Below are 22,475 nucleotides of genomic sequence, written 5' to 3' on the forward strand. Positions count from 1 at the left end.
ATACATTTTGGTGAGAACGGATATATCAAATATCAGTCGATCGTCGACGTTGTTGATGATGATGATGATGTAGGGTGGGAGAGATAAAGTCGTCAAAGATGATATCAGGGACCGATTTTCGCTTGAGTTGTTTCCCTTGACTTTGGTTGTTGTTGTCGTTGGAGACATCAATGGTGTGATTGCGTCGTAAGCTCTTGAACGAAAACTTTTTCGACTGTGGTTTTTCATTGTTGAGAACAATAATGTTGGATCGACCTGGACCTCCTCCGCCAATAGGGTGCATGGGTGGTGGTGGAACACCTGCTGTGCCTGGTGGTGGCATCATGCCCATTTCAGCTGCGAGTCGTTGCCCTGTTACTGCTGAAGCACCTTGCTTGTGACTAAATGAATAGATGCATGCACCCCAGTAGACCTAAAAAGTCATGGTCAGCATCATTCCATATATATATATATATATAGTCCTCCTCCAAAAGTAAAAACTTACATAAAGCACAATCATCAAGACCGTTGAGAATAAGCCAAACTTAATCTCGGCTTGAAAAAGTCGATCACAGTTGTAATAGTCGTTTCCTCGTAGTGATGTACCAGTGACATTGGCCGCACTGTTGAGCGTATCCGCTGATGAATTGATACACCATGACATGAACTCATCGCGTTGCGTGATAAAATAAATAGCATTGGCAAATCCATCCACAAGCACCATGAATAAGACTGTCCAAGTCGCATGAGAAAAAAGTCGAACATAAAACCATCGATTCTGTAATAACAAGAGCGGATCAGCCATCATCATGTGAAGTGTTGAATGTATTTCTTCTTTACCCTGAACAAGGCCAACATGCCAAAGAACCCATTCAAAGCTAATAATAGATTGACAACGCCATAAACAATAAGTGGTGCACTTGTCATGTACGAATAAAAGGCTACAATAGGTACATGTAAGCATCAACGCGATATCATTTTCCATGATGTGTGTATAATACTTGCGACTTTTGTTTTGAAATGACAAGATGGCAAAGTACATGGATAATCCCTGGAATACATAGATGATATAAGCATTCCAATAGTATGTGAGCGTCTGGTGTCGATATCTACATACCATCCAAATAAGACATGAGATTCCAGCACCCACTCGAAGATGAATGCAACCACAGCATTTTCGTAATGCTTGATATCGCGTATGTATAAATCGATTCCGAAACTGTGGTGCTGTAATGTCCATGGATTGATTGTGAAAAAGGGAAATGAATGAAAGAAAGAGAGAAAAAAGTGCGATGAAGGGAAAAAAGTGGTCAAAGTAAATGGGTTCATATATAGTAGGTTGTTTTTGATCGGGACGGAAGAGGGGCGTATGTGGTACCTGCGTATTGCCTTGTATGGAAAATCAATGCCGCTGCCAAATTGAGCGTGCCCACAAAAACACTACCCTCGGGATATACCCACTTTTGCCAACACCAGCACCAGCACCACTGAACAACACATGCTCCATAGATAGCACATAGGGGGGGGGGTCAGAGAGTAAAAAAAGAAGATGCTGTATATTGTTGTCTATAATGAGTGGATGCCGTGTTCATGAAAAATGGAAGCCATTTGATAAAAGTCCATGTTGCTCAAGTCTTCTGGTCTTGCTTTGAAATCAACAACCTCCTCGATCCTGGGTATCAGTGGTGCCACTTGTGGTAAATTCTTTCCCAAATGCCTATGTCGCCAAAGTAAATCCTTCCATGTCGTCACCCACCCACGCAGGAACATTCATGCATGGCACTTACTTGGTGATGTGTCCCACCGTTTTCCGGCGCTTGGTAAAGTAATGGCGTACGACGTGTTCAAGCGTCTTGTATGTTTCACCTAGGGTCGTCATCGTCTTGATTAAGCTTTTCTTGGGACCGATCAGGAAACATGTGTATTGTTTACATACCTGTCAACTTTGTTTCAAGAGGCTTGAGCTGTACAACAGATGCATCCACCTAAAACAACGTATGTATATGCATTAATATGGGTTGTTGATTCCTCCTTGACATTTACCTTTGGGCGAGGTACAAACACGGTAGATGGGACCTGGTACACAGTGCTAACATCACAAAGCGATTGAGCCATCACAGAGAGTCTTCCACGATGTTCTGTAGATGGTGGGGCTGCGAGACGCTATAGTAGGATAAGGGGCGGTTGGGTGGATTAGCATAATAAACAACCCATCTCTAGTTATTTTTACCTCTCCCACTTCTTTTTGGAACATGAGCGTCATCCACACATCGCCCAGCTTGAACAATCCTTCACGTGCGGCCGATTGGTGCAACCATTGGATTAAGAGAGGTGATGCTACGTTGAATGGAAGATTCCCCATGATATGCAGTGGACCTGAGGCATCCTCCTTTGGAAGTAATGGTGCAAGAGCATGTAATGATGATGACACTTCAAGTGCATTTCCATGAATGATCTGCGGGTGATGATGATGATGTGTCAAAAAGTGAGGTGGCGGTTCATTCATTCATGTCAACAACACTTACTCGGAGCCGTCCTCCGGATGCTTCGGCCAATTGCTATATTTAGAGAGAGAGAGAGAGAGAACCTTGTCAACAATCTCACTATCATTCATCCATGCTACTGTCTGCCAACCTACCGTCAATGTGGGTAAGAATCGTTCATCCTTCTCAATAGCGGCAATACGCTTGACACCCGTATCCAAGATCGATCTTGTAAGTAATCCAGGTCCTAAATGATAGACACACACACACACACACACAATCAATACTTATCCACCATGTGTCCTCGCTATAATAAGAGCCACCTACCAGGTCCCACTTCAACTACCAAGGGTGTTTGCTGTGACAAATGAGCAGTGCGCACGATCTTATCTATAAGCAAAAAGCGATCATGTCAACAACCCATTCGGCCGATCAGTCCCTCCCCAATGGGTCTCACTCTTACCAGTAATGTTCTTGTCAAGGATAAAGTTTTGGCCCAGTTGCGATCGAGCGGATAGACCATAGAGTTTGATAAGCTCACGCACGGACGGCAAGCGTGGAAGCATAGTGTAAAGAGGAGGAGCGTATTTGTTGCTGTGATGAAAATGGAAGGAAGAGGATCAAATACCGCTGCTGTTGCTGTTGTTGCTGCCTGACTGGCTCCATGACAATGATGCATACGCTTTTTGCCATGACAACGCCCTCACCTTTGTGATATGGCTCTTCATTGAATACCTGGCATTTTTCTTATACATCAATTCCATATGAATGGGCCACCGTCAAACACGACGTGATAATGCGTCCATTTAAAGCAATCGTGCACCCGACGTGTCGGATTCATCTTCTCAGGTACGTTTTCTTTTCTTGCACTTTGCCGCTCGACCACGATGCTCACCATGACGCCTTGTAGATGATGGGTGGTCTACTCATTGTCAGCACGCTCCTTAAACTCTTGCTCATTCCAGCATAGTAAGCATACCATGTTCTCCCTCCACCAAAAAAGCTCATACGCATCAACAACGTAGCCGATCAACCGACTTTGAAGTCCATCGCAACTGGCTTGCCATTACATACAGCCTTCCACTATCAAAATGGTACACTGAAGTAAGTTGCTTATATCAAACATGGGTATCTTTTACTCACGCAAGGAACGCGTCTCTGTATATATAGAATACATCCATTTGGACACTCGATTACCCTCCTTTCTTTGCATGGTTTGAAAAGTTCTGGAGCGTGTTTGCATACTATGTGGATCCAGTTATGCTTGTCGTGGATAATCTGGAGTATGCGAGCCAAGCAACGGTCATCTTTCAACGCATGACAGTCATCCTCAGTGAGCTTGTTCTCTATTGGGCACTCAGACGCTACCAGCGACATTTTGGTGATAAGCATATCCATTGGTTGATTGCAGGATCCATTTTCATGCACCCAGGCCTCTTTATCGTGGATCATATTCACTTTCAATACAATGGCTTTCTTTATGGCATTCTCATCCTTTCCATTGTCGAAGCAAAACGTGTAAGTGGTTACCCTTTTCCAACAACAACAACAACCCAATCCAAATACTCATCATCATGACGCTCCTACTAGAACAACCTACTCGTGTCAGGAATCCTCTTTGCTGCCCTGTTGAACTTTAAGCACATTTACTTGTACATGGCACCTGCCTACTTTGTGTTTTTACTCAAGGCGTATTGTTTCACATCCAATAGTAAGTGTGTATGTGGGAGGCTCAATGGAAAACGGATGTCATTAGCTGATATAGATGCGTGGTGGTATAGGTTCTTTCTCATTCAAACGATTCATCACGTTGGGAGCTTCAGTTCTTGGCGTATTCGCCGTTTCACTTGGTCCTTTTAAGAATCAACTTCCGCAATTACTGGGTCGTCTCTTTCCATTCACACGAGGTCTATGCCATGCATACTGGGCACCTAACTTTTGGGCACTCTATGCAGCAGCTGATCGGTGCTTGATCTTTGGCAAGTGTGTGTGTGTATGTCTGTGGCATGCATATAAATTAACATGATGATGATAATAATAGTGGCAAGAAGGCTTGGATGGGGATTAAACGAAGCAGCGCTTGGCTCCTTGACGCGAGGATTTGTAGGCGATACACAATTTGCAGTTTTGCCTGACATTGCAGCCATCCACACCATGATCATCACGTTACTTGTCCAGCTGGTAGTAAAATAACATGCATGAGAGAATGCCAATGACAACTCATATCTACTACTACTACTCTAGGTTGTATTGCAAAAACTATGGCGATCCCCTACCGTTGACAATTTCATCGCATCCTTGACACTTTGTGGTTTTGCATCGTTCCTGTTTGGATGGCACGTGCATGAAAAGGCGATTCTCATTGTCCTTATTCCTTTTAGGCAAGTATAAAGTCATGTCTACATCCCATTTTAAGCTGACAGATGAGCTTCTTTGTAGCTTGATGGCTGTCAAAAGCAAACTCCATCTCCGTGCATTCATCATTCTCAGTGTGGCTGGTGTTTATTCATTGTTTCCATTATTGTTTCATGTTGCCGGTAAGCACAAACACATGAAGAGGAGGCGGACAAAGAGGAAGGAGAGATGAGGTGACTGAAAAGGCGGGGGCGTTATAGAAACTCCCATCAAGATCATCTTTTCACTTGTTTGGGGACTTTTGGTCATACCCGGTTTGGCAAGAAATCTCAAGATGTAAGGGCATTTTGTTTTGACACGCACACGCAAATATGCTAATATACAACTAATAGGTCCCTTTGCGAATTATTGAATCCTTTGGAACGCGTCTATCTTTATGGATTTATTGCCCTGCAGCTTTACACGGGTCTGGTACATGATCTTGTTTTCGGTGGTCGTTTCGAATTCTTGCCATTGCTCTTGACGAGCGTATACTGTGCTACGGGTGTCATGTATGGTTGGTTATTAGCCATGTACGCTTGCCTGCTACAATAGAATTCCTCCCTCTTTCTCCTCTTCCTCCTCCTCCTTTTAGGCAGGGTTACAAGTAGATGCAGCATCAGGATATAAAGAAATATGGAAACCGGCGGTTTTTTTTCACATCGTATCATGATGAAGTCATTGACAGCAATGTTTGTGTACATACAATGTCTACATTCTTGTGACACGATACGAGCCATACATGTATTTGTGGGTGGGATATACAAGAAAAGAAATGCATAGACATGGTGCATGATAAAAGTGAACATGGTAGCTATGACGTTTAAATTGGCAGGTATCAGTGGATATGTTGCTAGAATGCTCGATATGGTAGAGCTGAAACAGGCGACCTAAAAGGATGTGATCACTTTATCCCTTTGAATAATTGCTATGGTAACGATGATTCTTCTCCCAGCTTATGGAGGCCTTGACACATGTGTGATTGGTGGTGCTGAGCCTTGTATTTATGATTGGATGGACGCGAATGTTAATGTCATTTAGTTTTAAATTGTCGTCACGTATATATATATAGGACCATTAATAGATTGAGGAAAAAGGCAAAGCTTGCTAGTAGTCGACATGCATATGGGCTGTTAGAGGGATGTATGTACATATCTGTTTGGTGCCATCATCTGGTGGGCGCATACACACATACACATCGATACCACGCGACTTGTCCCCTGGGCGAAAGGGGGGTTGGTTGTTGGTATAGAATGTTGTTCCACAGCCAGCTTCCGAGGAAGGTATATAACCATTTGCAATTATCCACAGAGCCAATCTCGCTCGGACCCATCCCTTGCCCCTCTCTTTCGCATAACTAACACAATAATCATGGATTTGCAATATCGTCTGGACCATCTGATTGATCATTGCTATGAAGGTTGTTCTCGCCTAAGACAATACCAAGACCATCACCACCACAACCACAGCGATAGCAGCTCACTTAAAATATCCACGCTTGCTTCACAACAACTCGTTCGTGATCTCGACCTCGGCATTCAACGACTCTCCCAATTGCAACATGACTTGAATGAGAAACCTTCTGTTGCAAACGACGCAATATGGTCTGATAGCACGCATATGGTATTAGAGCAAGTAGAGAAGCAGCTTGAGCACGCATTAAATGGTGAGCCTTGTGATAGGCAGCATGATGATCATGCAAGTGTTATTAACGAAATGACAATGATAGTGCTTTCGGAGGGAAATTGCAGCAGTAATGGGCTTGTTCGCAAGGACATGGCGACGCCCATGCTGATCAGCAGCAGCAGTAGTAGCACAGCATCCACTTGCACCACCTTATCAACATCACCTGACTCTTCCATTCTATTCAACCATCAACCCACCGTTGCCCGTGGTGATGCCGGTAAAGCCTTCCTTGGAACATCTTTTGGAAAAACGGTACGTATGCACACGCGTACACATGTGGATATTTGAATAGGGTCCACTCATACATATTGTTTCACAGGATTACGATCCTTCTTGGACAAAGTCAAATAAGACAACTACTCCTACACGACATTTGCGGACACTTTTCAAGGGGTTACGCCGATCCAACACGACGAATCCAATGTTTGATGATGAGCTTGTTCCTCAAATCAATCTATGTAACCATGACAACGAGCAAGGGGAGAGACGCGAGAATACTTTTGCTTCCGATGCCATTGTCAATCATCCATTACGGATAGGTGTTGGGTAAGGAAATTTTTAAGGAGATGATGATGATGATAAATGCACCGACACTAACACACACACATCCATTGAATTGCCCGATATAGCCATGGTAGTTACATTTGTTATAATTGCACGGTGCTTAGTGACAAGGTAAGGTTGACAGAATACAGAAAAAAAGGGATAGGGACTAAACACAGACATTTGTTTTAGGGGCCTGCCATCACTGTACGTAAACGCTATTCTGACTTTGTTGAATTGCGTAAAGTCCTCGTGAAGCGTTTCCCACAACTTGGAAAGAGCATTCCTAAATTACCTCCAAAGAGGATATGTGGTAAGCCATCAGCTGTTTATCTTGTTTTTACTACTCCTCTCATCATTATACTCAATCTCGATTGCTACTCTAGGCAATTTTTCGCCTGCTTTTGTGGAACAACGACGTCGCGACCTTGAATACTTTTTCAAGTATATCGTTCTTCATCCGAGTCTCGGTAAATCTCCCATTGTGATGCACTGGATTGCACCCTAATCATACTCAACATACCCCCCTTATTACTATTGTAAATGAGTTTTTGTTCTTTTCCACCCCTCTCTTCTTTTGCATAAAGCATAACAATTTGTACCACGATCTAAAGTCAGTTTGAGTTTCCCTTCTTTGGTAATGGTTTACAAAGGTTGTTATCCACGTATTCCATCCACATGTTGGGCTGTAAGGATTGAATCGCATAAAAGCCAGTTACTTGAAGCGCACACGCACGCCTCGTGATGATGCCGCTTTTTGCCACAACTGGGTACACGTCCTAAAGCTCAATGGAGGATCACTTTTTATCGTTCTACGAATTTATTCCATCTACGCTATGATTTACAAGCAGGAAGGGAATACGCTAGCAAAGTGGAAGTGGATAATAACTACATTGCCATGGCCGTCATCGTTTGCGTCATCTTGTTATCATCGCCATCAAACCAAAGAAAGACCAACGGAAAAGATCCAATAGAGCTCCGGGCGCAAGAGAACCTCCTTTGATAAGCTGACAAGAGGCAAGATCGCGTGTTTGGCCAAGAGTGAAAATACACATTGATCCTTATGAACCCCATCCTATGAACCGATTGAATTGGTACGAATCCGTTTCCCCTTCGAGGAACTAGCATCGCCAGTAACAATCACGGGCTGCTGCATGTGCGAAACCATCACATACACGCCTCATGCTGCTGGAGAGCACTAGAAGCATACTGGGGCGAGGGAGTATCCTTGAACAATACGAGACAAAGGAGGGAAGGATCAATAACACGCCATCCTCAGAGCCAATCTTGCCCAGAATCAGGGTCCAATCTAAAGTAGACATGAGTCAATGAAAAAGACGAGATAGAGCAACCCATCAACATACCTCTTGTGATGCCAAAAGTAAAAGCCATGTCCAAATAAAGAGCACTCTACTGTAATCCAATGCAATCAAGTGAAACAATGTAGTTGGAACGATCTTCCACCCTAACTTACTTGTTTACACCTCCCACAAGGTGTCCACATTGACAATGGCCTTGAGCGGTCTTGATCAGGGGAGACAGACTTGGCTTTGGTTGAGATCAACAGTTGCCGGGGCTACGCAAACGTGTCGCTGTGACAACCCCGCAAACGAGCTCACGTGCTCACCCTCTTTACTGCTACACCACGTGATGGTTGTTGCCATGATGGATACTTGCCAATGGTTTAAGGTCATGTTGAAAAGTAAATTCGAGTATGTGGAAGGTACTCGAATTAAGATCTGAAACAAAGGTATGTGGTCAGTGCACTTCATTTTACTTGCCGAAGATCGTTTGGTGCCACACAAACGCCGATTAACCTGGTCTTCATAAGCTGTTTTTGAGTATGGTGGTATGCGAAGATACGAGTCGTTGAGTGTTTGAAATCGAGTGGATGAGTAATGCAGGTGATCATTAAAGGGGTCAGCAAGGATTGGTTAAAGCAACAAAGGCGGTAGCTCGAAACCGAGGGCAGCCACAAATTGATGGCAGGGAATGGACGCATCGTTGTTCTCTTTCGCTATAACGTATTATAGGGTAATAGAAGCTCTCAAAGCAAGAAACCTGCACATGATATTGCTGGTAGGCACGTACCACGCTACAGCATGAAATTCATAAAACAACCCTCGTTTCTCACAACGATCTAGCTACAGCAGCATCTCGATTACCACGTTTAACACCCTTTCGCGCATCGAAAGCTATCATTATAAAGGCTATAGTTTCAAGCTTACTCCGTTGATTCTTGTTCAATTACCTGCGATTTGTGGGTGTGCTTAAGGATGTACACTAAGAACCACCAGCTAGGCATTACATGATCAAAGAACTCCATTAATGGTGGTGCCTTTCTTTTCTGTTTTTAATCTACCATCGTCGGGTACTTCTATTTAAGCCATATAGAACATCATCCATCACTGGTATATTAAAGTATGTCTTGTACGGATGCTACCTTCTTTATTGGTCATATTGATGTCAACAAGGAGTGTAAATTGAAGCTTGTATTTAGGGTGGCAATGATCCCAATGCAAAAAGTGGATGTGTCTCGTGATCAAGTTGACTGACTTTGGAGCACAAAGCAGGCCCAAATTTGCTTGTCGCCGCTGCTGCTGCAAATCCACTATCTCTCTTCGACATACACACCACAGCAATGGCACGACATTCGGATTCAGAGCAAGAAGAATACAGTGATCAATACGACGAGAGTGAACAGGAATATAGCGACAACGATCCCATGAGTGAGGACGACCATGACGAAGAATCAGACGAGGTACTTTATACATATCCACCCGATCACCACGATCAACGATCTCACAGCAACCATTGTAGGAAGAAAGCGAAGACGAGCAACCTGATCGAGAACATATGGAAAAGCTCAAGCGAAGTAAGCATGATTTGGATTATCTTTGATGTTCACTTTTCACTGACAAGGAAACTAGGTTTGGCACATGTATCATTTGAGCAGTTGGCTGAGGTGCAAGACAAGATGGGCATGAAAGAATTCAGCAAAGCACGAGCAGGTGGTGTTGACAAGACCGAATCAACAAAGAACGTACGCTCTGTTTCGAAGGCGCAAATTCTTGAAGATGTCAAAGGGGCTGTGAGCAAATTGGACAAAGGGGCTCGGATACGACGTACAAAGAACGACATGAAGCGTGCAAATAAACACAGGTATGCATAATGGCTGGGTTGTGTGTGTGGCGCAATTGAATTCATGCTCAATTTCTTTTTCTTCTCTCTCTAAGCCCAATGGAAGTATCATCCAAAAGAGCGGTTGGCCGTTTCCGTGAAGTGGTCGAACTCAACAAGCCGGTACGTTATCCTAACATTGTATGAATGGATGGGATGGGCTAGCTAACAATTGCATAATATCATATAGAAAGTGCGGGATCCTCGCTTTGAGAAGCTTTCTGGACATTTTAATCAAGACCTTTTCGAAAAGTCATATGCATTCCTTGACGATTACAAGAAATCCGAGCAAGATTTACTGCGTCAGCAAATCAAAAAAGCAAAGAATCCTGAGCGCCGTGAAGAGTTACAGCAATTACTGCTAAAAATGGTAAGAAGGAAGGGAGGGGAGATAAAAGAAAGGGGAGGGGAAAGGGCTTGGGAGCGTTTTGGCAGAAATGTCTGTTTGACAAGGGGAGCGCCACGCCCATCACATCCATTACTTATCACCTATGCCACATTCAGACAACTCGTGAAGCATCAGCCCAAGAAGCTAAGCGGAAACAGCAATTGAAACGTGAGCGTAAGAAGGCTGAAGCCGAGCTTGTGAAACAAGGCAAGACACCCTATTTCTTGAAGCGATGTAAGTTTGTGATTCATTTTCTTGGTTGTGTATGCACGCACGCACACGCACGCGCGCGCTTGTTTTTTTTCTGCATTTTGCTGAGCGTTTTCTTTGTCAATAGCCGAACAACGAAAGTTGGAATTGATGGACAAGTACGAGAAATTGGGAGAGAAGAATATGGACAAGATCCTTGCCAAACGAAGAAAGAAGAATGCAGCCAAGGATCATCGTCGTTTGCCATTCAAGAGGCGATCGGAGTAGTAGTGATGATGTTTTTTGTCTTTTTGTGTTCTTGTACTATGTATCTCAAAGAATGAAATTTAATGAATTCTCCAAAAGAGGGCAAGACAGAAAATTGATCGCTTATATAAAATGACCATGTTCGTTACCGCCTTTTAACCCACAACGTACATTTCTTTTCTTTATCTCCTTTTTCATCTTAAGTGATGATCACCCTTCCCTGTCGTTTATTTTTGCTATTTCAGGCACTAGTCTTGGTGCTTGCCGCCGCCACCTGCAACGCCGCCAAACATCACAAGGATGGTGGTGTCATTGCATACGTCGTTGACTGGGTATGTGGGTCGCTATTATTACTACAACAACATCCAGTGTATACTGAACATTTGGATAGGATCTTCCAAGCAAGATTGCATGGAACAAGCTCGATCAAGTTATTTACTCGTTTGCTGAACCTGAGAAGAATGGAAAGCTTTCTGGTTTTGATGAGAGCCAACTCAAATCAGGCAAGTGGATGATATACCAGCAATATACGAGTTGATTGTTCTAACGACATGTTGCCATGGAAACAGTTGTCAAGGAAGGACACAAACATGACACATTGGTTAGCTTGGCTGTAGGAGGGTAAGTGAGATAATAATGCGTGTAACATTGCATTTATGGCGTGCTCATCATCAATACGCGTGTGTGTATGTAGATGGACCGGTTCTTTGTACTTTAGCGATCTTGCCAAAACTGAAAAGTCGCGTCAAAAGTTTGCCAAGAACATTGCTAAGCTTGTCAAGAAGTACGATTTGGACGGTGTCAACCTTGACTGGGGTAAATAGATTTTGATCCTCCGAGATCGACACTTTTATTGACAATAGCGCAATTACGTATATACAGAGTATCCCAACAGCCCTAACGGCGTCGCTTGTAATGCAAAGTAATTATTGAGATTTACCTCCCGATTGTTGCTCAAGTGGAATGTGCGCTAATCACGTTATGTACCTACATATCAAATAGTGATCCCCATGACACTGCCAACTATCTCAAGCTCATCCAAACTTTGCGCCAAGTCCTTCCCAAAAAGACTTTGATCACTGCTGCTGTTGGCACCACTCCCTTCAATGATGAAAACCAACAACCCTCTACTCACTTGGATAAGAACTGGGCCAAGGCCATTGATGGCATCTACATTATGGTAACGTATCACCCATGTTTATTATGTGGAACATGATTTATGCAATGAAATTCAATTGCCACCTTGCATTGTTACCTCCTTTAACACGCCATTCCTTTTGTAGGGATATGACATCAACGGCATTTGGAATACTCAAGCTGGTGCTAATGCTCCCCTTCGTGCAAACGCTAAGGCTGCTGGTATTGATACTGCTAGTGTTGACAGTGCTGTCAAGGCATGGACTGCTGCTGGTATTCCTTCTGAAAAACTTGTTCTTGGTGTTCCTTTCTATGGTCGCATTGGCCAAACCACCGGCAAGGCTCATGGTCTCTATGGCAAATTGGATACCTCGGATGGTCAAATTCGTGGTGATCAATACGATAGCAAGGAAAAGGATCCATGCCCCAACGCTAAGGCTTCCTACTCTGGTCAATATGAATGGCGCTCTATTGCAAAGGAAGGCATTGCCCGTAACGAATCCGGCTGGAACACTGTTTGGGATTCTATCAGTCAAACACCTGTCGCCGTCAAGGGATCCAAGTTTATTACCTTTGATGATGCCCATTCTCTCCACGCAAAGGCACAATACGCCAAGAAGCAAAAGCTTTCAGGTGTCATGCTCTGGTCTTTGGAAATGGTACGTATACATCATTACATCTCTTTAGCTCATAAGCTCATGATCATTTATGTATATAGGATGACGCTCATAATACCCTGCTCAATGCCCTCCAGGGTGTCCGATCCAAGCATTAGATGCTTTTCTCCTCCATTTGACTACATAAATAAACACTATCTTGTATTTCTATGATATCCAAACATAAAATGGATCATTCATTATCTCTTACTGTGATCGCTTAATTCGATGCAAACGTGTTTTTGGCATAAGCAGGGCGAGTGTGCGTGCCACTTTGCCTCCTTTTGTTAGTGGTGGCATCATCACCGAATCATTTTACTATGGCTTTCTTCTTGATCCGTACACGTGGATCAAGTATTATTACATCAGCACCCCATCCAATCATAGCAACTACCGGAATTTCTTCCATTTCTTGGTAAAAGACAAGCGTATCACCTTGGTGATTGTCCCTGCCGCGATCTCTATAAATGAATCCACAACCCAATATTTACTTTATAGTAGCAAATTATTCCTCTGCTTCATTGTTCGCCGCGATTGCACATTAAAATCGGACCTTCTTGGGTTGCAGCTATGTATGATCATCAGGGCAACAACCTTTTGTTTCACAATAATAACCAATCCCATCCATCAACACGAGTTTCTCTCAAAGAAGCCATAACGATTTATGGAAAGCAGGTATATGTAAAGATGTGTGTGTGAGTGTATCTAGATTTTTCCAATAGTATAAAAGGATCAAGAAGTGTGCGGAAACGGTTGAAAGTGCTCAAGCAATATACAAAGAGGAACCACAACGAAAAAAAGAGGAACACGAAACAGCAGAAACAAGAAAGAAAAAAAGGTAAAACACGGAATTAGACACGTTCAGTGATATCAGTTGGCACCCAGCTGTCGCTTCCAAAGTCGATCACGAGACGGCCATCGGTGATGGTGAACATGCCCTTGAGTTGCCAAGTGCTCTCACCACGGATGTCGCCATCGGCCTTGATACGTGCCATACGGTATTGCTTGGCAAGAGTAAGACGGCCACCTTCACCCTTATCATCAGCGGGCTTATCGGTCTTGGTCCATTGCTTGGTCTCAAAAGTGTATTCCTTGATGGCGTCTTCATAGTCTTGGACAGCAGCGGTCTTGGGCTTCTCCAAACTACCAGCCTTGGGAGCACCCACTTTGAGTTTTTCATCCTTGGTCTTTTTGCTCTCATCACCGGAAATGAAACTAGGGAGGCTGGTGGCAGGTACATAGTCAGTGAGCTCCTTGACATTCTTTGTAAAGTGAATCTTGCTGGCAACCACGGGATCCAACAAAGGAGTGATGAGGTTCCAAACTAGTAACCATGGAACAAAGTTTAGTGTAACTATATGGAGGATCATCCATTGACCTTATTTCTTTACCTGTCGAGAACACCCAAGGAGCCTTGTGGATCAAACATTGACCCAATGTTTCAGGATAGTAGGCTTCCAAGCATGACAACAAAAACTTGACAAAGTCAAAGTCCTAATAATACAACAACAACACGCGTTTCCATGTCAATTTTTCTCTCCATTGTTTGTCTTGGCATCCACCATCCCATTTATTACTTACCATGTTGCTAAGAGTGAAACCCTCCATATTGAAGACAATGCAAGATGTTTCCATGGGTTGACCAACGACCAAACGCGAGTTCTCCATCACATACAAAGTCATGAGCTTGACGACTTCAGCAGCTTGATCTTCCTTGTGGTGGAAACGGACATTGATAAAGCTAAATACCGCACCCTGTTAGATACCAAGTATTCTATCTTTATCCATTACTTACCAAATACCACGATCATCCTTATCAGGGCCGCCAAGGTAAGCCTTACCGGACTTAAGATTCCAAATGAAAGATTCGCCCATACCCTTCTTGAGTTTCTCAAGTTCGTCATGGAGACCGGTTTCGCCAAGAGCAACGATATCATCGACACGCATCACCAAACGCCAGCGCAAGGTGTTGCTCAACATGTTGTAGGCGGCATCCAAATCCCACTTGCGAGCACGAAGGAAACGAAGCATGACAGCATCAGGGTTGTCAGTAGCGACCATGTTCCAAAAAGTAGCATGCAACTGCTTGCCGGGGATCAAGGGCATGGCCTTTTCAAGGGGAAGGCTCAACCAGTTGGGATCGGTGGTGCTTCCAATAAACAAGTCGGTTTGAACTTCGGGTTCCTTCTTGCCACGGCTAAAGAATCCACCAGACTTCTTGGGTGCTGCTTCTTCAACAGGCTTCTTGGGAGCAGGCTTTGAATTGGGATCACCGGTCTGTTCGAACAATTCCAAAATACGATCCCACAATTGCTTGAGCATGGTGGTTTGGTCAGGTGTCAAATGTCCAAGATGGCCAGCCACCAAGGCAGCTTGAACGGTCTCATTTGCAGGTGCCATTATTGTTGTTGTTATGAAAGAAAAAGAAACAAGATGCGAATAAATAAAAAGAAAGAGAGAGAGAATAAAAAGAAGACGTTCAAGGGTCACACGCCACAAGCATACACAGCTCCACGCATATAAAAATGTTATAAGCTTCTCATTCCCCCCTCCTCCTTTGACTGCTTGAAACGTTACACACGCACACACTAGCTGTTTTGGGCATTTACCCCACTACACAGATCGGTTCGTACCTTTTTGGCAGTCGTATTGACCGTTGTACCAATCCTCAAAGACTTGTAAACCCCATCCAAATGACGATCTTATACTACATTGTCGTGTTCATACACGTGAGTCCTTTAACTACGCACTCCCTCCACTAATTAAATTCCTGTCAGAGCATTTCATCATCTCTCCCACGCTGCACATGACATTTTTATTAGACTCTAAAGTCTTTTTTGACATGATCAATGTCATCTATTACTATGTTGCACTTGACAACAGCAACACGAAGAGAAAAGTGCCATCATTCGATGCACCTATTGTAATATCTTTGTTTGCATTAATGACCAAGGACCGGTGGTTGTTCCATCTTATCGAAGGGTTGTTGTTACACCGCCTAAAAGCCAGACATTATGAAGCGGCTAGTAAAGTATTCGCTGCTGCAATTGATATCACATTCTGTACCAAAAAGCTCAGCATCATTGCCCCAGACTTTAGAGTCGTGCTCTTTTAGAGATCTCTCTTTTAAACAAGGTGGCGTTCATAACATAGTAATGATGGTCCACGGAAAAGGTATGTTGTAAATGAAAGAGAGTTTTGAAATCCTTGGACCGAGGTATGACACAATGAAAACATACAACAAACAACCCTTCCCTTTGCATAAAACACGGATGCTTTACAAAAGTCACGAGGGCCCATGTATCAAATTTAACCTTGTTTCATGACCACGAGTGAGATGGATGGATATACATCATGAGTGTGCAGTAGTATCTGTGGTTGATCAAATTGCATGTGAAATTATTGTTGAGTTATCTTTGTTGCCATCTCCACCAACAACAGAACATTACAATACACCAACAAAGACGCCATTTATAGATCACCCCACCATTTACGCAAAGCCTCTTTGCTCATTCATTAACCTTGTTTACTTTACAAAGAGGCACCATGATTGTACATATTCAGTGGCATGGAAGTTGGTAATAAAAATTGTCGTTTTATATAATCGATGAAACAAAGAGGTATTGAACAACAATGAAAAGGGGAGGATGCAAAGGTGTACAATGAACAAGAGTAGTTACATTCACCGACTGATACGCCAGGAACGCTTGGATAATGATTCAAGATGTCGTACCACCGGCCGAATGTACGCTTGCAATAATGCCAAACCCAACAACACGCAGGCTGTGCCAACAATGTAATATCCATCTCGAGAAATGTCGCACGAGCCACCTAGTTCCTTGCATTGTGTCAAGCCGCTCTCTTCCACACACGAAAATTCTATCATCGCAACCCACGTAAGTAAATGATGCCCACGTCTATTGCTATACACACACCCATCCTCCTATTACCTTGACCATTGGCATCAGGGACCGAGCAAGAAGCAATAGTAAATGAATCCACAGCTTCCAAAACAAAAAACTTTGGCCATGTACCACCGAAATTGCTAAATGTGTTGAGCAGCTGAAAAGGATAAATGAGTACGCAAAGCCCATTTACAACAACCTGTATCACCCTATCCACTTACAGTCATGTAGGTGCCACCAATGAGTGGATCAGCAATGCTTGTCATGAAGGCTGAAATACTGACAAATTGAACAGTCGCCATGAAGGAACTCAATACAGTAGCTGCCATGATAACGGAGAAATAGAATAAGCCAATTTCTTGACCTTGAGGATACCATGCCACAATCAACATGCACAAAGCAGCCGATGCCAATCGTCCATAGGATGCATACAACCACTATCTCCCTCTATTAGCAAAGAGAAAAAAGATGAAACCATCCGATCCCAACCAATACTTACCGGTTTCAAAGGCTGTGGGCCATTGGACCACTTGGCTGCATAGTAGCCCAAAAAGATCTGCAATGGGAAGTCCAATAACACGGTAAGCGCCAAGTCCTCTTTGGAGAAACCCTTTTCCAAAAGCTTCAATGATGTAACAGCGTCGTTGCAAATGAATCCAATCTTGGCAGTGAGGAGAACGATAATAAAGGAACGCATATCTACAGGATGACAACTTCATTGTTAGCCCTACATTCGTGGTCTTTCCCTTAATTTGATCCCACACAAACAACTTACGAGGTAATTTGCAGATTTTCCAAATCGTATCATAGACGCCTCGAATGCCAAGTTGATCTTCATCGGTATGGGATGCTGTCTGGTTAAAAGTGGATAATGATAAGCACATGTAGGCACCCCCAAAAGCACCATTTCCTTTGATCACTTTACCTCCTTTTTCATAAAGATGAGCCATGCTGTGACCGCAAAGTACATGAAAGCCCAAAACTGCATGTAGGCGCCAAGTTGCACAATGCCGACCTCTTTGGGTTCTGCCCAAATATACTTGTTGCTGAATTCGGGAGAGCTCAATGCAAGGAATACGGTGAAGGATAAAAAGTAGCCAATGTTGAGACCGATGGTTTGTGCTGTGGAGGCATACGAAAGACTATCCTTGGATAACAATGTCAAGGCCCAACCATCGACGGCGATATCTTGAGTGGCGCAGAAGAAGATCGTACCCAAGAACGCGCCTGTCAAGTAGTAGATAGGGATATGCTCTGATGCCATGATACCATCAATGTGTTGACCTAGCATCAAGAACAAGATGCCAATCAAGATCTGAATAGGAATGATCCATGACTTTCTTCGTCCAAGTTGAGGCGAATAAATAGCATCCACGATAGGTGACCAAAGGAACTTTAGCGAATAAGGCCATGATGACAGGGAAAACACGGCAATTTGTGAATACGACAGCTGAGATTTGAGCAAGAATGGAATGGATCCGAATGATAGACCCACAGGAACACCTTGAAGCATATCTATCGAGAGACAATGGGATGTTAATGTTCATATACATAACACGTGTACGCGCGCACATAGGATAGTATACTTACAAAGGACCACTAATAGGATAAAGTTACCAAGATCCTCACGTCTTAAGCTCTCTGGTTTGATATCCTCAGGTGCCTGGACATTATCCTTGTTGCCAAGAGTGTCAAGCTCCATTTCCTCGCGTTCATCATCAGCAAGCACAGTCTCTTTTCGTCGTAAAGTGGTCTCAGTAATTGTCGGATCCATGGCGGTGGATTGGCCGTTCTCGTCTTGTGTGTCGCCGTTAGGTACGGTAGCTTTGGAGTTATTTACGGGCACGAGAGGATCGCTATCCGATGATGAAGGGACATGCGCTGCCGGCATTCGAGTAACAGAAGGGAAAAGAAGATAAAGAAGAACCGCGTAGGTTGGCGTTGCGTCTGTGTGCAGTAAAAAGGGGGCGGCTATACAAGAACGACTAGAACAAATGCCCTCCTGTCCTGCCACGTCGAAGTAAAGATATACTTGCAATTTACCATTTTTGGCCGCCTCTCGCAGCTGTTGCCAGTCAATTGCCCAATCATTATACTTGACACAGCATTGCTATTGTTGACCGGAGAAAATGTGCTACATGTGCTAGAAGCTATACTCTTGAACATATTAAAGGGGTCTTTCTTCTCGAGTTAACAACTCACGTTACCAAATGAGATTTGTATTTGCAAGCGCACTGGGGAATAACATCCACAATATTAAGAACAATATGCAATTATTACTAGCCATTTCTAAAAGCATGTACATTCAAATTCTTTGTAAAGGGTTGATCAATGTCTAGACATCTAACAGCAACACGTTGCATCATCAATGAGGCATTATGTATACACTTTTTGTTATCCTTCTTCATCACCTACATCCATGCCTTTATCATTCTTTGCCTTGGATATGAACGTAGTAGTTGTTAAGATGATGGCCTCCCAATTCAAAGGTTATTGTATACCAATATTGTGGATTGGATGAATGGAGCTTGTGGGGGCTATGGTTGATGCAGCAGTCGAAGTTCTCGGATTTGGACAAGAGATTGGAAGCGTATACTATGCAACTATATCTATGTTAGTGACTCCAATATCCACCATTCACCCGTTGCATACAAAGATTTTGTACTGAGAGCCTTGTCGTCATTTGAGGAGCACACTTGCTATATCCATGGCAACGGGGGTTCGCTTCCATGGCGACGAGATGAGTGGTGGTGCTGGCATTGGGCCGTATGCTTCTTGAAACATGGTAACTGATTCACGTAATAGAGAGTCCAGAGCAGAGAGTGATATCCTTTATATACGCATATTCCAAAATTACTCCAACATGCAATGGCCTATCAGCAGGTGTAGGAGGAGATGCTGCATCCTCTTGAATTAGATCATGTATAACGATAAAAACGTAGCAACCCATGTCACTTTAGCCTCTTTATGACATACCACCTACCTTAAATCCTATCCTTACATTGGTTCGTGCTTAATGTCATAGAAAGCTGATCGCGTCAGCCTTTCGATTCATTCGGAGAATATGATGTAACGTGTGTGACGAACGATGGAGTTAAACTTTGTGCCCTGATCATGCGATCATGGATCATGAAAATGTGTCAATTCTAGGGAGGGTGGAATCATAAGCTGCACGATCATGATTATGACATTGACGTTGCTTCAACATGTTCATCATGTGTCTATTGTAGGTGTCCTTAATATGTGCATCTTGCTTAGTAGCATGTTTACAGCAATAGAGGACCTTTTGCATGTAATGGTAGCACATGCATTCAATTGCTCAGCAAGGGGACAATTGCCTTTCTGCTGTGTCACACTAATACCATAGCGGTGCACACTATAAAAAGGGGAGTCCGCTACCATTTGATCTCGAGACACAATACACAACAACAATGCTGGAACCAAGATACTACTTTGGTAATGGAGGAGTAGCCTTACAAGATGTAGATGGCTATGCACCGCTTGCAGGCGAAGCGATCGCAATTATAGCAGTATCCGGGATTATTTTAATAGCATGCATCCTCATTGCCATCAAACGACAAAGTCCAAATGCCTTGCGGATATACTCAGGGCCGGTGATTTCAGTTGGACTACAGATTGCATGTGGCGTCTTATACCTTGTTACACACAATAACACCTATTTCAATACCATCAATGGAGCGACTCAAGTAGTGCGAGCACTTGCAGCCATTGCGCTTTGGCTTCCTTTTTATGACGTATTTGTATGGCAAGCCAAACGACAAGAAAAGCTGACTTTACCAGCACATGGATTTCTTGTATTACTACTCGGTGCCTTTGTAATGGATTTTATTATTGTCTTTAATGGTCTGGATCAAGTATTTGCTATCCGAGTCGTTGGTACACTTCTTTATTGGTTATCAGCAGTGGCATTTTCCTTGCTTGTTTGGTGGTATCCTCATGGTATCCCGCATCCTTATGCAATTTCAACATGCGGGTGCTTACTTGTTGCTCTTCCAGTGGGTAGAGCAATTCAGCTGTCGTTGGATTTCTCTTATAATCCACAACATGTGGGGTCTCATATTACTTTGGTTTTTGAACATCTTGTACCTATGTTAGCACTCTTGATTTGTAGCTTTTATACACACATCTGGTTAGAAGATATCGAGGATGAACAAAGACGTAGAAGATGGCAATGTATTCCTTAAATAATATACCTCTTTATTTAATGCATGGGACTCTCTATTGAATAAGCAGCTGTTGTCATTGGGTGGGGTGGGCGATGTGGGTATCTAGGATGCCGTTGCTATGCAAAATGAGGTCAAGTCCATGCGGACCTGAAATCCCATTTAAAGCTGTAGTGGGCTGGTGAACAGCCGGTACCAGTTGGAAAAAACTTATTCAGCCCATGGCAAATAAACGCATTGGTAAATGTTGTCTCTCACCTTGCCATGCCTGCCGCATGCATGCTCACACTCCTTAGTATTCGAGCTTCAACCGGGACAGCCACTTGCACCCACACATGACTTTGAACTCGATGGTTTCTACTTGAATATGGTAACGTGTTGTTTTGTTGGCATTTGTGACGAGTGCTGATTTTGTCGATCAGGCTTCTTTGACAGCCAATGCCAAACCAGGACGAACCATGTTGACTGTGAGCATAAAGGATCACACATTCACCCTCTGCACTTTGACACAAGACAAGGTAAGCACGAAATAATAGGAAAGACGTACGTGTGTACTGATGGTATTGATATTGTAGTGTGAGCAACAAGCATTCAATCTCTATTTTGATGAATCTGATGAGGCAACCTTTAAGTTGGAAGGCACAAAGTAAGTAAGAGATGAGGGGGATACGGCAATGATCGATTAACGCGGGAGCATAGTTCTATTACTTTGACAGGCTTAACGCAAGACGACGACGATCAGGAATTTATCCCCGAAGACGACGACGAATTCATGCTGGAGGACAGTGATGACGGCCGGTTCCGTTTCTGTGATACATCTGATAAGCGTTTTATGGGAGGAATGGAATTGCGTCACTTTGGATTGGTGCCTCATTCTGGTTTTGAACAAGATCAAATCGATTTACGTGCAGATGAGGATACAAACGAAGAGAAGATGTTAAAGTAAGTTACAATGTCTTTGTTTTAACACAATGATCGCTAATACAATGAATGTATAACTTTAGTGACAACATTTGCGAAGGCTTGATCAATGCCATGATGAACAGCGGAGACGATGAGCAGATGCGGATTGCAAAAACCCTACAAAGTAAGATCTGGGATTGGGGAGCGAGCATGGTTGCATGTATTGACTCTATCTTTTTTCATCATTATAGAGAAACTCGATGTGATCAAATCAAAGTTAAAACGCGTCAATGAAAATGGCGGCAATGCTTCAAAGCAAAGTGGAAAGGTCACCAAACAGAAGAGAAGCAAACGAAAAACGCGTCAATGATGTCAGCGACAATGACGTCCCTCACACAATCATCCTTTATCTTTCGTCCCATCCATTACCCTGTATCGCATATAATCATCAGCTATCATCATTAGAATCCCACATTCTTTTGTATTAAGCATGTACACACTTTAATCAAGAAAATGAACAATAACACGTTTCTTTTGGTACAACGACATAATACAAACGCATGTAAATGGTAGAGTTTTGC

At 43.3% G+C, this 22,475-nt stretch overlaps 10 protein-coding genes across 10 annotated transcripts; 6 read left to right on the forward strand and 4 right to left on the reverse strand.

The window, feature by feature from the left end:
* Positions 1 to 25: 25 nt before the first annotated feature.
* Positions 26 to 1,219, reverse strand: O0I10_006442 (uncharacterized protein; the record flags this gene model as incomplete). The annotated part of the gene is made up of 5 exons (XM_058486470.1): positions 26 to 412; positions 485 to 757; positions 820 to 920; positions 985 to 1,030; positions 1,097 to 1,219. The coding sequence occupies 5 exons, from the start codon at positions 1,217 to 1,219 to the stop codon at positions 26 to 28; spliced, it is 930 nt and encodes a 309-aa protein (XP_058342827.1).
* A 326-nt stretch (positions 1,220 to 1,545) lies between these two features.
* Positions 1,546 to 3,028, reverse strand: O0I10_006443 (dimethyladenosine transferase; the record flags this gene model as incomplete). Its single annotated transcript, XM_058486471.1, has 9 exons — positions 1,546 to 1,696; positions 1,767 to 1,845; positions 1,916 to 1,964; positions 2,023 to 2,142; positions 2,210 to 2,434; positions 2,505 to 2,537; positions 2,618 to 2,709; positions 2,790 to 2,852; positions 2,926 to 3,028. 9 exons carry the CDS (start codon positions 3,026 to 3,028, stop codon positions 1,546 to 1,548), a joined length of 915 nt encoding a protein of 304 aa, XP_058342828.1.
* Positions 3,029 to 3,375: 347 nt separating this feature from the next.
* Positions 3,376 to 5,411, forward strand: O0I10_006444 (uncharacterized protein; the record flags this gene model as incomplete). The annotated part of the gene is made up of 10 exons (XM_058486472.1): positions 3,376 to 3,431; positions 3,488 to 3,566; positions 3,633 to 3,980; positions 4,053 to 4,173; positions 4,244 to 4,441; positions 4,504 to 4,643; positions 4,707 to 4,843; positions 4,902 to 4,999; positions 5,078 to 5,153; positions 5,210 to 5,411. The coding sequence occupies 10 exons, from the start codon at positions 3,376 to 3,378 to the stop codon at positions 5,409 to 5,411; spliced, it is 1,455 nt and encodes a 484-aa protein (XP_058342829.1).
* An 816-nt stretch (positions 5,412 to 6,227) lies between these two features.
* Positions 6,228 to 7,593, forward strand: O0I10_006445 (uncharacterized protein; the record flags this gene model as incomplete). The annotated part of the gene is made up of 6 exons (XM_058486473.1): positions 6,228 to 6,522; positions 6,586 to 6,794; positions 6,862 to 7,088; positions 7,172 to 7,217; positions 7,278 to 7,398; positions 7,472 to 7,593. 6 exons carry the CDS (start codon positions 6,228 to 6,230, stop codon positions 7,591 to 7,593), a joined length of 1,020 nt encoding a protein of 339 aa, XP_058342830.1.
* Positions 7,594 to 9,726: 2,133 nt separating this feature from the next.
* On the forward strand, positions 9,727 to 11,130 carry O0I10_006446 (uncharacterized protein; the record flags this gene model as incomplete). Its single annotated transcript, XM_058486474.1, has 7 exons — positions 9,727 to 9,846; positions 9,906 to 9,960; positions 10,016 to 10,247; positions 10,322 to 10,388; positions 10,456 to 10,635; positions 10,770 to 10,887; positions 10,991 to 11,130. The coding sequence occupies 7 exons, from the start codon at positions 9,727 to 9,729 to the stop codon at positions 11,128 to 11,130; spliced, it is 912 nt and encodes a 303-aa protein (XP_058342831.1).
* Positions 11,131 to 11,315: 185 nt separating this feature from the next.
* On the forward strand, positions 11,316 to 13,021 carry O0I10_006447 (uncharacterized protein; the record flags this gene model as incomplete). Its single annotated transcript, XM_058486475.1, has 8 exons — positions 11,316 to 11,441; positions 11,501 to 11,612; positions 11,679 to 11,730; positions 11,804 to 11,925; positions 11,992 to 12,031; positions 12,112 to 12,289; positions 12,393 to 12,905; positions 12,965 to 13,021. 8 exons carry the CDS (start codon positions 11,316 to 11,318, stop codon positions 13,019 to 13,021), a joined length of 1,200 nt encoding a protein of 399 aa, XP_058342832.1.
* A 732-nt stretch (positions 13,022 to 13,753) lies between these two features.
* O0I10_006448 (uncharacterized protein) lies at positions 13,754 to 15,302 on the reverse strand (the record flags this gene model as incomplete). The annotated part of the gene is made up of 4 exons (XM_058486476.1): positions 13,754 to 14,226; positions 14,294 to 14,396; positions 14,484 to 14,643; positions 14,698 to 15,302. 4 exons carry the CDS (start codon positions 15,300 to 15,302, stop codon positions 13,754 to 13,756), a joined length of 1,341 nt encoding a protein of 446 aa, XP_058342833.1.
* Positions 15,303 to 16,584: 1,282 nt separating this feature from the next.
* On the reverse strand, positions 16,585 to 18,698 carry O0I10_006449 (uncharacterized protein; the record flags this gene model as incomplete). Its single annotated transcript, XM_058486477.1, has 7 exons — positions 16,585 to 16,781; positions 16,853 to 16,964; positions 17,029 to 17,244; positions 17,307 to 17,506; positions 17,583 to 17,661; positions 17,733 to 18,322; positions 18,398 to 18,698. 7 exons carry the CDS (start codon positions 18,696 to 18,698, stop codon positions 16,585 to 16,587), a joined length of 1,695 nt encoding a protein of 564 aa, XP_058342834.1.
* Positions 18,699 to 20,238: 1,540 nt separating this feature from the next.
* O0I10_006450 (uncharacterized protein) lies at positions 20,239 to 21,012 on the forward strand (the record flags this gene model as incomplete). The annotated part of the gene is made up of 1 exon (XM_058486478.1): positions 20,239 to 21,012. The coding sequence occupies one exon, from the start codon at positions 20,239 to 20,241 to the stop codon at positions 21,010 to 21,012; it is 774 nt and encodes a 257-aa protein (XP_058342835.1).
* A 200-nt stretch (positions 21,013 to 21,212) lies between these two features.
* On the forward strand, positions 21,213 to 22,264 carry O0I10_006451 (uncharacterized protein; the record flags this gene model as incomplete). Its single annotated transcript, XM_058486479.1, has 7 exons — positions 21,213 to 21,231; positions 21,288 to 21,361; positions 21,414 to 21,509; positions 21,567 to 21,637; positions 21,691 to 21,933; positions 21,996 to 22,078; positions 22,146 to 22,264. The coding sequence occupies 7 exons, from the start codon at positions 21,213 to 21,215 to the stop codon at positions 22,262 to 22,264; spliced, it is 705 nt and encodes a 234-aa protein (XP_058342836.1).
* Positions 22,265 to 22,475: the final 211 nt, after the last annotated feature.

The sequence above is a fragment of the Lichtheimia ornata genome (genome assembly GCF_029851405.1).
Source record: "Lichtheimia ornata isolate CBS 291.66 chromosome Unknown scaffold00028, whole genome shotgun sequence".
In the NCBI taxonomy this organism is placed as follows: domain Eukaryota; kingdom Fungi; phylum Mucoromycota; class Mucoromycetes; order Mucorales; family Lichtheimiaceae; genus Lichtheimia; species Lichtheimia ornata.